The 14908-nt window shown below is 36.0% G+C and overlaps 2 protein-coding genes across 7 annotated transcripts; both read right to left on the reverse strand.

The window, feature by feature from the left end:
• On the reverse strand, nucleotides 1–4317 carry LOC137936005 (agmatine deiminase). Of its 3 annotated transcripts, XM_068780481.1 has the most exons (11): nucleotides 3946–4317; nucleotides 3013–3126; nucleotides 2770–2859; nucleotides 2591–2675; nucleotides 2429–2484; nucleotides 2236–2314; nucleotides 1956–2090; nucleotides 1425–1672; nucleotides 652–810; nucleotides 292–426; nucleotides 1–119 (listed from the first exon to the last, which is right to left on the reverse strand). In XM_068780481.1, the coding sequence occupies exons 1-10, from the start codon at nucleotides 4030–4032 to the stop codon at nucleotides 334–336; spliced, it is 1146 nt and encodes a 381-aa protein (XP_068636582.1). In that variant the 5' UTR covers nucleotides 4033–4317; the 3' UTR covers nucleotides 1–119; nucleotides 292–333. The 3 variants fall into 3 exon arrangements, with proteins under 3 accessions (XP_068636582.1, XP_068636583.1, XP_068636581.1); XM_068780482.1 differs by lacking the exon at nucleotides 1–119 and having other exon boundaries at nucleotides 167–426; nucleotides 1437–1672; nucleotides 3946–4316; XM_068780480.1 differs by lacking the exon at nucleotides 1–119 and having other exon boundaries at nucleotides 167–426; nucleotides 3946–4316.
• A 328-nt stretch (nucleotides 4318–4645) lies between these two features.
• On the reverse strand, nucleotides 4646–14834 carry LOC137936006 (nicotinamide/nicotinic acid mononucleotide adenylyltransferase). Of its 4 annotated transcripts, XM_068780484.1 has the most exons (12): nucleotides 14666–14834; nucleotides 13932–14057; nucleotides 12790–12932; nucleotides 11933–12014; nucleotides 11216–11295; nucleotides 7321–7406; nucleotides 6665–6748; nucleotides 6305–6389; nucleotides 5941–6020; nucleotides 5498–5599; nucleotides 5245–5303; nucleotides 4646–5015 (listed from the first exon to the last, which is right to left on the reverse strand). In XM_068780484.1, the coding sequence occupies exons 4-12, from the start codon at nucleotides 12007–12009 to the stop codon at nucleotides 4925–4927; spliced, it is 744 nt and encodes a 247-aa protein (XP_068636585.1). In that variant the 5' UTR covers nucleotides 12010–12014; nucleotides 12790–12932; nucleotides 13932–14057; nucleotides 14666–14834; the 3' UTR covers nucleotides 4646–4924. The 4 variants fall into 4 exon arrangements, with proteins under 4 accessions (XP_068636585.1, XP_068636584.1, XP_068636586.1 ...); XM_068780483.1 differs by lacking the exon at nucleotides 13932–14057; XM_068780485.1 differs by lacking the exons at nucleotides 7321–7406; nucleotides 13932–14057 and having other exon boundaries at nucleotides 6665–6732.
• Nucleotides 14835–14908: the final 74 nt, after the last annotated feature.

Genomic DNA, 14908 nt, shown 5'->3' on the forward strand with positions numbered 1-14908 from the left:
TTTAGTATTACCCATAAGACCCCATTTGTTAAATAGGCATCAAAAGTCATGCCTCAACAAGCTAGAATTTAACTTTGAATGATCAATAGAGATAAGAGGAAGAATCCTCTCCAATAGGCCTGTCATCAAAGATTGGTTGTCAAGAAGGATAAATGGAGTTTCAATATAAGAGAAATTTATGTAAAAAGATAAATGTTCCAACTATTAATTCTTGAAAATTCAAAACTATTACAGGAACACCAGCATGTCGGTAAACTTTATTTCATAGATTACTCATACGTTCAAACTCACCCTTTGTCCAGGAGAAATGGATGGTTTCTCAATGTTCATTTCTCATGGATTTGGTAAAGCTGGTTGCTGCTGTGTTATGCAATGTATATTTCCGCCCGCCAAACAAATTTCCCTTGCCCCATCTATCATCACCACCTGAATTCATCAAAAAGATAGGTACAGTCTCATTAAGTAGATTAAAGACAACAAACGCTAGTAACAATTCTGTGGAGAAATGGGCTCAGTTCTCTTGTCTGCCAATCATATATTCAACTGAGATCGGTTCCTTCCATGCAGGCTCACCAAAAGAATCACTAAAAAAGAAAATTATTGCACTGACCAAGTTGACCAATCATGGTGAAAAGTTCAGTAATTGCTTACTTCATGATTTGCAAAAGCTGCAGAAAGAACATCATATGCTTCTTTGTCACGTCTTTTATCCCCAAATGCAGGAGCAATAATACCTCCATTAGCAATGTTGAAATTTATGTACGATGCAGCCAGCTTTGTACCTGCCGGCCTTGGCTTTGCATCACAACCCTGCCATTAAACCATGGGGAATTGATAGGAGAATAAGTGATAAGTAATACAAAAGGCAAAGTGCCAGGATAAAATCCCCTTTCTGATGATAGTAGTAATTCACAGAAGAAATGCCATAAATAATTCATTGAGTGGATCAATTGGATAGTTCCTCTGACATGAATCATGGATCATCGATAATGCAAGTAATCCTTTTTAATAAATGATACAGATCTTGCCAATTTTAGTACAGGTCGCTCAAAGGGCAGGGGTAGGGGCTCAACTCCAACCAACTCTTGGCTGAACCAAACTTTTTCAATTTTATCATTCAACACTTAAATAAATTTTAAAGTATCTTAGTAAGAACAAAATGTAGAAGAAAAGCTCAAGCCTTGGACACAAGAGGAAGCAAGCAAACCACACAATATGAGGCAATGCCTTCTTCTTTGGCAAACGATCAAGTCCCATTGACAGAGAATAAAGAGTGATATAGAGGTCAAACAATTTCTTCCATGAATTTTTCAAAAACAAAATTTTTTCAAGGATAGGATCCTCCATCAGTCAGTTTTGTAATTACAGCACAGGTGCATTAAATGACTAAAAGGAAAGAGAAAATTAGAAAAGATAATAATTACCATCAAACTGACCTCACTCTTAATTCCATCTGCTTCTTCCTCTGTCATGTAGAGAGGGTCAGGTACATGGAGTTTGATTATTTCTATTTTCCTGTTATTGGCATCAGTTGAGTTGGCTAAAACAGAAAATGCTTCAGTAGATCGCTCATGTTGAGGATCTAGTTCATCATCGGTCCAAGCCAAAAGAACAACCCCAGGCGTTACAAAGCAGCACATGTTATCAATATGACCATTTGTATCATCATCGCCTATAAAGAAAAGGTGAAGATTTTTTATCTTTCATCATCAGATATTGAACGAAATACCCGATACTTGTTCTGAGTTGCAATTTTTATTTCAAAGACAAAAGGCAACAAGAGAAGAAACACTATGAAGGGGCCTCCCTTGCAACAAAAAATTGAAGGGAGACCCCTTGCTTAGCCAGAAAATCAGCTTACTGATCTCAGCACATAACTCCAATTACAAGGGAACCAAAAATCCAACACCAAGAAAAGATTTTACAACAATGTAGCAACCAAATAGAATACATACCAAACAGTCCTCGTGGCAACCAGATGACCTTTCTAACACCAAGATACATCTTTAACTCATTCTCAATCTGTTCCTTGGTCAAATTTGGATTTCGATTAGGATTCAATAGACACTCTTCAGTGGTGATGCAAGTACCTGGAAAAAGTAAAGAAATAATAAAGAACATGAGAATGGAAAACTAAGATATTCTTCATCTCCTTGACATTTCATTTCCTTTGTTCATAAACATTCTCCATGGAAATAGTATACATCTCAGTGCACAAAGTTAAAGAAATTCTACCTTCTCCATCAACATGGATGCTTCCACCTTCCAGAATCATGTAATGAGGAAAGCGAGGGATTCTCTCAACATCCAGAATCTAGCCACAAAATGAAACAGTTGATATCAATTGAAACATTAAAGAAACTTGTATATCTCTTTGGAATGACAACTAGCCATATAGATGCTATAAGGATGATATTACAAAGTGCACCTTCCTTGCAACAAGTATGTCAAGACTCCAGTCCTCATAGCAACCTTCCTCAAATCCTGTAGATCACCTCCAAAAAAACAAAAAATCTTAAGTTATACTCGAACAATATTTCAGAGACAGTTACATGCTATTGACTCAAACGCTGTTATCTACAAGACCTACCACCCCAGCTGTTAAAATTCCAATCAATACCAGCAATATTGTGCTCCTTGTTGGCAGAGTTTGCTGCTCTATCACTTATAACAAACTATGTACAATAAATGTCAGAAATCTCTGCAGAACACTTATCCCCTAAGGTAGAAATGAATCTCATTCAATGAGCAAAATGCATTGATGCTTACAGTTGGCCCAGTGTCACGAAACCAGGAATCGTTCATACTCATCTCCAACACCCTGATATTTTCAGGTAGCTGAGACCGAGCATTAGCCCACTGCAGAAATGGTAGAAAGGGAATTCAAGAAAAGAACACAAAAGATAAAAAGTAATAAGTCGAGTAAACAGATTTAAATACCATCTGTGATTTTTATTCCAATTTCAAGAAAATAAAGTGAATATCCGTACAAGGTTCTTTGGCTCCACTAACCTGTGAAGCACTAGCACACACTGTAACGGGCTCATACTTTGAAATAGCTGATGCTACTTTAGCAAATACCTGTTGGCCATGCTTGGCATTATCACGCCAATTATCTGGGCGTTCCTGCATCGATAAACTCAACGGTAATACTCTTTCTATTGGTTTGAATGGTTTTGTAAAGTAAGACAGTCAGAGTACTACCCTTTTCATGAAAGAATGACAAAAACAGAAAAATTTTAAAAAAAAATCACACAAATAGGCTTAGTGGAAAAGGAATAGTAATAAAGACATGAAGATAGATCCTTATAAGCCCAATCATATATGTCAGGAGGTATAACAGTTCAGAGGCCATGTCCAACATCAAGGGCACATGCCCCTCTATTGAAGAGTCTGATGCGAAACTTACTAAGATTAGTAAAAGCTTCTCCAGCAGAAAAATTCTTATGATACAGCAAGCAAAGCTATGCAAACACAAGGAAACCAAACAGCAAACACTTAAACCATACACTATTTGTAAAAGCAGCAAAAAGGGCCAAATTTCAGAACAGTAAGAAAAAATGCGGGTTACTGCATTACTTTGATGGAAGGAAAAAAACGAACATGGAGCTCCATGAACACGAAGTTCAGGTCACTTTTTTCCATCATATCTATCGATATAGAATCACAGAAATAGCATTTAAAGTTATGCTAGAAGGGAAACATCCGAAAGAACATGTGAACAATTCCACCAAAATTTACATCAACAGCAATTGTGATTTTATGAAGAAAGGCGAAAATAGCCACTCAACAGATTCTTGGCATCTAACGCAATATAGAAGAACAAAATCCTCACGGCCCCAACATCTATACAAAGTGGGTATGAAAAGAGTAAAATTGCAAATGGGAGCAAAGAATTAAAAGGATTCATAATCAAGGACTGTGAAAGGAAAAGGAGCTACTAACAGGCCAACCCATCCAGCAGCATGAATGCAGCTCCCATTCTGCAGGCATTCGAAAGCCAAGAAGACTTGGCTTCCCTTCTATGACCATAGTGTAATCCTTCACAGTAACGGTAACGATAGCGTAGTGGAAACGCCGACAAAAGAACAAGGGATGAGTACGCCTTTCAGATGCAGCGATTGCACTTGGAAATGGCAAAGAGCGGTGGACAGCAGACCGTCATCAAATTTCCGTTTTTTTCTTGATATGATGCCTTTACCATGTTGATCATCCGTTTTCTAGTACACTTGTCTGTTTATAGAATTTTACGCAAAAAAAAAGATGAAAAATTACTTCACCTGAACGATAATCTTTCACTTTTCTCTTTTGCTGGAAGCATATTAATTTCCCTTATTTGAAACGCACGAAAATCAAACACCTTAAGAACACTAGAAATAAATACGAAAAACATATTCTGAGCTAGGGCACGTTTGTTGGATATTTCAAACTATATTGCCGAATCCAGGGTTCAATAATTCAAAGTAAAGGTAAATCCGAATGGAATCCAATCAAATCCCAGAACTGTTGAGGGTAGGATTTAATGTTTCAATCTATTGTCCAAAGCCTCTGGATTTGAATCTAGTGTGTTCAAAACAAATAGGAGAAACACCCAGATCAGAGGGGTCTGGAAGGTCTGCCTTAGAAATCCTCTCCATTCCCAGGTTAATAGTTCATGAAACTTTATTTTATTATCAAAAACAGCACTAAGCGAAGAAATTCTGATCAGATTAAAAAAATTCCCATTGACCAACATTTCGTCTGTTTCCAACCAAAATCAATCCTCTTAAGATACTATTTGGACCAACCCTTCAAAATAAGTTAACAGAATTTTTTTTCAAAGATAAATTCTGTTCAGCTTGCTTTCTTGAGTTTGTGGTTTCACATTGACAGTGCCCCATAACAGACTGAGAGCTCTCGCTTGTTAGAAGGGTACAAAGTGATCCTACTGCACATAAAGGCGATGCTGCTGGATGTACTCGATGACTTCATCTGCTGTAAGGTACTTGATTGATCGCCCTCTCATTAGACAATCCCTGCAACTAACAACTTGTAAGCTCTTACTTGAGAATATACCCACCACAACTGATATAAAAATAGAGACAATCCCCCATCCCCCTTTTTTTTTCTGAATGCCGATGCGTTATATTGATACAAAGTAAAGACGGTGTCGAGCATTTTTTGAGAATAGAGATCAAGCCCCATTCCTTAATGAACTGAGAAGCATGAGCAGCAATCAAATTTGAAGAAGCACAAACACCTCACCTTAGTCTCGTCGAGCTAATTTGGTTTGGCACTTGCTCATCCACAACTAGAATATTTGTCTGAAATAGCAATTGACAGAATTTGTTTAGAATGAACAAGGAATTCATTGCAGAACAATAAAGTAACAACCATAGTAAAAACAACAGTTCGCTTTTAAAAGCTGAAATAGACCAAGAGGACAATAATTTGTAAACCAGATTTGAAACGCAAAATTAGCAGTCAAAGTGTTCATGGAGGATGTCGTGTCTCTCACCTTGTATTCGGATAAAATTTCATCAACAGAGATGATCTTTTCCATGTTCTTCCCTTCTCTGCAAATGCAGACCACACCATAATCTCTGCATATTGACCTCACCTGGGAAGCAAGTTAAAACCTTCTTTTCACATAATTTCCTGGTACTAGAAACAGTATGTAATACACAACAGATCAAATAACTAGGAATAATCAACGGCTGACAAGCCATGTCAGATCTTTAGGAACAAAAAAATTGAAAAAAAAAAAACTACAAGTCCCAGTTTAATTTTTAATTAGAGGATCAAAATTTACATATAAACTTAAGTAAGATTCACGAAGAACAAATACAAATAGGAGAAACGTTTAAAAACAAAAAAAATAACATATTTGTTGGCTACAGCTAGGGAGGCAACAGAAGACGCTAAAAATTTTTCACTGCATTAGTACCTAAGAAAATATACCTGCTCAGGTATCCAAACACCCGGAGTGGCAAAAGACTCCAGCAGATCAGAACCACATAAAAGCATTACTTTAAGAGATTCTGCAACCGAAAAAATCCTTGGTCCACTCAAAATAACCAAGTAATCAACTAACAATGAATCTATGCCATTAATAAATTCACTGCAGTAAGTAAACAACATATAAACACTATTGAAGAAATTGGCACCACAGTTCCAGGGTCTGAAGAAGATTGTATAGAAATATTAATTCACCTTGGGAAAATACTCCATTTCAAATCCATGACAAAATGGAAGAAATATTGATTCACCTTGGGAAAATACTCCATTTCAAATTCATGACAAAATAGAAGAAATATTGATTCACCTTGGGAAAATACTCCATTCTCAGTCAAGAAACTCCGAATTCTGTTCAGAACTTTGACGGTGCGCTGGAAGCTGCTTTGTTTTGCCTATAAACAACAGCATCAATAAAACCTATCAGATTATTGCCACTACACCAAGATCTTGATCAAGTGAAATAATTAGGATGACTTGTTTTCATTTCTGTTCAAAACTCCTATAGCTTCACATTTCTGTTCAAGTTCTAGAATAAAGTCTAACCTCAATGATAAATGAAACAAGATGAGCAATGAAAGTAAAGGTTAATGCTACTGATGTAAAAACCTCGATGGCACTCGTCAAATGTAACAGATTTCTTTAGACATGGAAAAAAAGATTAGCTAACCTCCCAGGAATCCACCATAATAAAGGGAGAGCTTTGGCAAGCTAGCTCAGACATTCGAATTCGATGATCTGCAGATAGAAGCCCCTGAGAAATAATCGGTGTAACTTAATACATAAATCAACTAGCAAATTTAAGAGAAAGAATTTGTAAAAGTTAAGGTACAGTTTAGCACTTTTAGAGCAGTTTTTCGTTGTGTTAATGGCAAGAAATTTAGGCATAAGAAGCAAAAACTGTTATTCAGCTAGAAAATACAAATAGCTCAGTAAAATATAGCTTGCAATCTCTAACATAAGGGTCATGCATTAAACAAAGAGATGCAATGAATACAATGTTACAAATAAGTGAAATTTCTGAGAAATATGCCCTTACTAGGACGAAAATTTTCTACAAAGCTTAGATACTCAATCTCGACTAAATAATTTATGCACTGAGAATTGTTATCACAAATACTCAGGGAATAATTAACTAGCTGATATAGAGAGAAGAGGAAGGAGAAACAAGAGATGGGAAAGAAGATGAAACAGAGGAAGAATCCAATATCCAATCCTGCTCACTACGTCAGTACGCAACAACAAGCTTATCTTAAATATAATTGAAATGTGCAATACTATTATCCTTTCGCACATAGATCAAAAGCAGTAGAACAGTCAACATACTCTCTTTTTATAAGCACCATTCACTGGTGACATGTAGCCTCCAGCAACATAATAACCTTCCAAATTCAATGCATCCCTGGCCAGTTCTGAGTACAAATAAGTAACAAATTAGACATTATATTAGTGATAAAAGAGAAGTATTTTTTAGTTTATTTGTTCAGTTTGTTGTTTTATTCTTTATTTTTGAATTCCCTTCTTTACAAGGGTAACATTGTAATTTGCTGAGTTCAGGCATCTTAATAAAATGAGAATACATGAGAGGAGACCTAAGCTCTCTCTCCCCCTCTCTCTCTTTAACTCATATGATGCTTTCCTCTTCTCCATGTTTTCCCTTCTTCTTTCCCATCTTCCATATTACCAAACCTAATCGTATTCTGAATAAAAAGTTGTTGTTTTACGTTAAACCTAATCTCAAACTAGTTTAATCCTATCAGTTTATATGGTATCAGAGCAGGAAGAGAACAGGGAAGCAAAAGTTGCAAACTTGATGTGATTCTGCTTGTTGTTGGGTTTTGCAACAATAAGAACATGTTAAATTGCCATTGTTGCCATAGTATTTCGTCCTCTCTAGTTTTTTTCTATTACTGTTGTTTTCCTTTGTCTGTGTATGGTTGAACAACAAAGGATGTGGTTGATAACTAGGTCAAATTTTTTAAGTTGTGATCTTTGCATAGTATTGTTCTTCAGTAATCTTGTGTATAAAGCCTCAACAAAACAGTGTAGCAGAACGTAAAAATAGCCATCTTCTAGACATTAGCTTGTACCTTACTATTTCATATGCAAATTCTAAATAGTTTTTGAAGAAAAGCTATTTTGATAGCATGTTTTCTTATTGAAAGGATGGCATTTTCATCTTTGAATGGAAAAATTCCTATTAAAATTCTTTATTCTTCTCAGCCCTTGTTTCGTATGTCTCAGAGTTGTTTGGATGCCCACACTTTGTAAATGCTCTTGGTCCCCTACAAGACAAATTTGTTAAAAAATCTGTTAAGTGTATATTCTTGGAGTACTCTCATGTTCAAAAGGGTATAAATGTTTTCTCATAAAGTGTATTTGTCTACAAATATCACTTTCTTTGAGTCAGTCCCTTATTTTCCACAGCCTGTCGTGATAGAAGTGGTGAACCTGCTCAACCAATGCTTTCAACTAGACTGGTCTGAAGATGCACATGCCGGACAGCCCTCTTCCTCAGGAATTTCATCTGCTCTTCTTCCATCCCACTCATTAAGAGTTCAGTCTTCGATTCCTGCATCTATGTCTGATTTTAATTTAACTTCAAAAAAGAGTTTGAACATGTACTAGGGACCCAATGCCTAAATTTGAGTCATTTTGACTTCTTGTCTCCTTCATTTCACTCTTTTCCATTATCATTGTCACCAAGTTATATTCCCAAGTCATTTGGAGGCCCTAGCTATTCCCCACCTAAAAGCTGCCATGAAAGAGGAGATGGATGCTCCTTTGTCTAGAACACATGGGTGTTGGTGGACCCTCCACTGGGGGCCGTTGTGGTGGGATGTAGATAGGTGTATCCTATTAAATATCATATGTCGATGATCCTCTTGAACCCTTTGGTGAACAAGGGCTACACCTAAACCTATGCAGTAGTCAATAATGAAACTTTTCTCCAATTGTAAAGTTAACTTCAATCCATGTTTTGCTATTCATCACTATGAATATAGGATGCCATGTGTTTCAATCAGATTTCAAGAATGCCTTTCTCTATGGTGATTGCATGATGAGGTACACATAGAGCAACCTTCAAGGTTTGTTGCCCAAGGGGAGATGAATAAGGTTTGTCAATTGAACAAGGCTATTTATGGCCTGAAGCAAAGTCCAGTTGAGTGGTTTAACAAGTTCAATGTTGTGGTAAGGTTTGTCAATTGAAGAAGGCTATTTATGGCCTGAAGCAAAGTCCAGGTGAGTGGTTTAACAAGTTCAATGTTGTTGTAATGAATTTTGGGTTTATCTGATCCAGTTCAGATCACTCTATGTTTGTGTTGAAAAGACAATAGCTGACTATTGTGTTGAATGTTTATATCTATGACATTGGGTTTAAGGCCCATCCCAAAATGACTAGCCTACTTAGGAGGTTTTCCCAACTAATAAACTCAAGATCTTTGTACTCACTAACCCATGTAGGGACTATTCCTTAACACTCCCACTCATGTAGGCCTTCTTTAGTGACTCTACATGTCGATAATTTGGGTGGAGGCCCACATATTAGTCCTACTCTGATACCATGAAAAATAGGTGATTTGAGGAGAAAATAAAAGAGAAAAAGGATTTATGGATTCTCCATGTAGCACTATTCCTTAACACTCCCGCTCATGTAGGCCTTCTTTAGAGACTTTGCTTGTGGATAATTTGGGTAAAGGCCCATATATTAGTACCTGCTTTGATACCATGAAAAATAGGTGATTTAAGGAGAAAATAGAAGAGAAAAAGGATTTCTGGATTCTATTCCTTAACACTCCCGCTCATGTAGGCCTTCTTTAGAGACTTTGCTTGTGGATAATTTGGGTAAAGGCCCATATATTAGTACCTGCTTTGATACCATGAAAAATAGGTGATTTAAGGAGAAAATGGAAGAGAAAAAGAATTTTTGGATTCGAATCCAGAAATCCTTTTTCTCTTCTATTTTCTCCTCAAATCACCTATTTTTCAATATTGATGATATCATTATTTCTGGAGATGATTGTAGGGGCATTAAAGTCTAATTGCACAAATGTCCTCAACCAGGCACAACCCCCCCCCCCCCCTCTCAAGACTTTATTTTTTGTAAGCTTTGCTTTGGAATAAAATTTCATGCTCTTCTTCTTGAAAAGAAAAAAAAGGTTTCAATGACATGAAGAGGATAAAATGAAATCATGTCACTGTTTGGATAGCAGTTCAGAACTTCGGATAGACCCTTCTACGAGATGATGTACAACTTCCATAAGAAATAATTGTATTTAACCTATGTTTGTAGAGACATAAAACTTTTTCATTGTTTGGAAAAGGAATATGTAACATATTTGAAGGAAAAAGAAAATCAAGTGACAATACATCCTACAAATTAGCAACAACTTTCTTCGTCCCAAAGGTCCTGATGGTAATTGTAGCCAAAACTTCCAAGTGCCCTGTTTCAGTCAAGGCGTTTTGACACTCAGAAGAAGAAGATCATGTCCAGTTCTCTGACAGCAACTAGGAGTCATTAATGGGGAATTAGGATTAAGGGGTGATCAGGGTCAACACTGTTGCAGGCACCAAACAGCTTGTACAGGTGAATCGAACAAACCCACACTTCAAACAACATATCACTGAACCAATGATAACCATGATCACCAGCCCACCTTTCCTCACTTTTCTTACTAGCTTATTCCATTTATTGATGGTTTTGAACATTTAATTAGGTGAAACTGTCTACAAATAGCTAATTTTACACATAGAGCTAAAAATGAGTGAATTTTAGTTTGGTTAGTAGGTTTCAACTAGATTTTGACATAGTCGCACATGGACTGGAAAAGGGCTCTTCCCTTAGGTTTTCTATATTCTATTTTTTATTTTTTTTGAAAAATGTCCTGGTATGAATATTTCACTTTTTCACCTGAACTTGGTATGTCTCTTTCTTCATTTCACCTACTATTTGTGGTGTCACCCAAAAATCATCAAGGATACACACAATAACCTTTGCCAAGCTTACTTCTCATGACTTGGAAAATATAATTAACCAAAATATGCAGAAAATTAAAATATTTTTTTTTTTGGAAAAAGATGTATTAATAAAACATGAGAAATTACAAAATTTGGGTTAGCATGTCCCTTACAACCAGCGATTGTAGGGTAGCTCCCTGCCTGGCAAGCACATCTGCCGTCAATGCAGAAAATTAAAATATATTAGTTCATTATGACTCACCAAACATACGCAGGTGCATGTAAGTTGGAGGGTTAAAACTTCCAGCTGATACCAATACCACAAAAATTTGACCATCAGACCTAACATAAGAAGTATGCCATCAGCTTGATAGCGGACAAAAGATACTACTATCACACCAGCTCTGGCATCTAATAGAAAGAACCTCCAAGTAAAAGATAAAAAAATGCGGGTTAGGTATCCAAAACAAGTGAAAAGATTTTTTTTGGATTTGGTATTATGGTAGAAGATGCAGGATATAATTGTAATTGGACTCCTTACACACAATTGCTTTGGCTCGTCTATGATTAATGTTTTCTTTTACTGTTTTATTTCCTCATTCAGTATTTTTCATTATGCTTTAATACTACAAATGGTTGTCATAACAAAAACCTTCACAAAATTTTCCCTTTTGGAATTCTATCCAAAGCTTTTTAAAATGGAATATCATTTTATGAATGACAAACTCCTATTGTAACAGATTATGAACCATGAAGGTAGTAATATCCATCGACACAGTATTCTAAAAATATATGAATGTTCATACCTAATGTTTTTAAACTTGCAACCAATATCTACCCTATCTCAAATGATCATAATTTTTCAAAAAAAAAGAACTGGACATGTACATCCACCCAATAATTGCTATATTAGAGAAGTGCACTGTAATATAAGTAAAAAATAGCAATGAAATCAAACAGTCACTAACTTCTAACTCACTTGTTCAAGGAATCTGATGAGCTCACATCGTCCTTGCCTCCAAAGGAAAGCTTATCTAATGGTAAAGGGATTTCCATATTTCCTATAAAAATATAATAAATGTCTATGAACACGATAGATAACAAACAGTATTCACTTTCAGATGAAATTCTCCTGCAAAAGACTAACAGAAAGATCAAATTTAAAGGGAAAAGATCAAAGTTAAAGCAAAAAGATATAACAGTCTGAGTTTGTAGATAAACATGTTACAGACATTTTTTTCAGATTTGGAGCTGAAAAATCTACAGAGCAAAAGGTGGGTAATTCACTTCCATATAAGAGTACAACAGTAGAAGAAGAAAAAAATAAATAAACATCTGGTCTTGAAGAAGCACTTTGATGTGCAATTTGCACAACTCAAGCTACAGAGTGTGCTAGCATCAGTATGGAATTTTCACAACTTGCACATTTTCTTGTGTTGTAGATCTAATCTATGTTACAAAAAACCACAAGGTCACTATGGAGATTAGGGTGCAAACTATATACAAATGAAACGGATAAGTTATTCTGTATACCATTGTGACTACCATTTCCTTATTCACCCGTTATTTTTGAAAGTATTCTGGTTCTATTTATTTACTCAGTTATATTATTTAGATAATAATATCTTTTAGTACTTCTAGACAATAATATATGTAAAAGATTATGTGATCGAAAAATATTATAATAACAACCATAATAATCATTATTTTGTACTAATACAACGATGGGTATACAACCATTTTCACATAATTCCTTCACAAAGGTGTCGAGATCTTCATACAACGAACGCTGGTAAAAACAATAAAAAAAAATCTTAACATGTCTTAAAAACATACCTGAAATAGAGTTCACTGTGCTGAACAAGTTGTGGCTTCAGTTCAAAGGGGCGTTGTATATTATGAAAAATAACAAATCTTCCGATCCTTTGAGCGAATAACTAATTGCTTGTATGCCAGAAACCTTGTGCTTGCTTTGGGTACTGGTGTTGAAATAGTAAAAAATGCGATCAAAGCGAGCCCACTCTTAAAATTGATCCTTCTTTTTTCTTTATTCCTTTATTTAATTATATAGTATTCATTAATGATATAAATAATGCGAATACAAAAAATAACCCATGTAGAATAACTTATTAAGTTCGTCATTTAATTTGCTTACCCAATGATGGCTATGCCACTGTTGAAGATCATAAAGAGAGAAGTCAAGGCAATTAGAGAAAAGCAGAAAAAGAGAAAAAAAAGAGTTGTGTGAGATTCGTGAGCAGAATAGATTGATATGCTGGGAAAAGAGAGGATTAATGGCCTGGAGGGCAGGAGAAAGCAGTCGTGCAAAGCATTTTGTTCGAAGGAACTCTAAAGACTGGAGAAATACAAGGTATTTCACTTGCACCTACTAGTGCACTTTGCTGTTTTTGAACAACACGAAAATGGCGAACATAGGCCATTGTATTTCTCCTCACAAATAGCCCTTGGTTTCTCCACCCCTATTCTGCAATAATAAATCGAGTTTATACGGGCATTTTGGATGCAGCTATAGAAATAGCCGCTCTAGTTACAGTTTTTCATAATCCAACAATTTTATAAAGTATTCCACTAGCACGAAGGCCGTTGCACTAAACTTGACTGAAGTAGAGACTATAAAACCACAGGATTTTGGTTTGAGAGATAATCAAATTAAAAAAAAAAAAACGTAATAAAAAAGCAGATTAATGTCTTTGGGCAGTTATACTCTATAAAATGTGAATAAAAGAAAAAATTTCAATGCAAAAACCTTATGCCTTATAGAATCACAAAAGATGATGGGTGGAATTGTTACTCCAGAGAGAGCAAAGTTATTGTGAACAATTCTTTTCTAAAGAGGAAATAACAAGACTTCGGTGGCAATGTAAAGGAGGATAATTTTAAGGTGAGAAGCAATTGAGAAGCCCTAGAAGTCTTTGGCAGGAAACCACGAGAGCATTTTATGTGAGACCGAAACTCACCCTGGCGGAACGGTACAAACCAAGCTCTTGGAGATTCGCATAGAGGCATGTGTTGGGTGTCGTTAGGCATGCTTCCACCACCATCGCTCGGCTACGGAGGAAGAGACGGAGGCGAGGAGGCTGAGGCTGCGAGACGCGGCGAGGGATGAAGCGAGCTATGGGTTAGGCGAGAAATGAAAGGAGAAGAAAAAACATGGGAGCGGGGAACTGGAACGGGGCTTTGTTTCGCGCCGTTCATCATGATCGGTTGCACCTGATAGCATTTCGTATTAGATACCGTCCGATCATGATGAACGTCCTAACTAGTGTATATAGATATAAGTTACGTAAGAAAGCAAGGAGAGGATTAATATAGAACTAAAAATTTAAAGAAGTTCATCCTGAACTGCCAAGGACTATGGTGAATTACCGGTAAGAAATAAATCACGCTTATCTAAAAAAATCAAGCTAAAATTATCATAAAAATCAAGCCCGAAAACAATAACCTAATTAAGAAAAAAACCATTAAAGTGAATGGACGAATTACTAACAGAAAATTTTATGAGGCAAACAATTACAAATCAAAGACGGTACAAACAAAAGCCATGTACAAATAAAAACAAAGATAAAAAAGATAAAAAAAAAATAGAATACTAAGCTTTCAATCGACGGATTCATCGGTTATGGCCGAAGAATCTGAAGATCAAATAAATGCCATTGTTCATCTTATTAGGGTTCTACACAGAAATACTTACCATTTATGTGGCGAACTGGCAGCGCTGCCGACGAAACAGTGAAGGAAGTCTGGTAGATGATGAGTCAGAAGGCGATCGCAAGGCTGGTATTCAGCGACATATGGCAACTCAACGGGAGAGAATGAAAGGAATTAGGGCTGAAAGCATGAAAGGGGGATTCAGGGGGAAGAAAAATTCTTCAATTAATTTTTTTTAATTCTTTGTAAGGAGGAAAGGCATTTATTCTATATTTTTAGATAGAAG

The sequence above is a fragment of the Aristolochia californica genome, unplaced genomic scaffold (genome assembly GCF_029961685.1).
Source record: "Aristolochia californica isolate CCGP_79_NKW_82.1479 unplaced genomic scaffold, dmAriCali1.0.hap1 SCAF_7, whole genome shotgun sequence".
Taxonomy (NCBI): domain Eukaryota; kingdom Viridiplantae; phylum Streptophyta; class Magnoliopsida; order Piperales; family Aristolochiaceae; genus Aristolochia; species Aristolochia californica.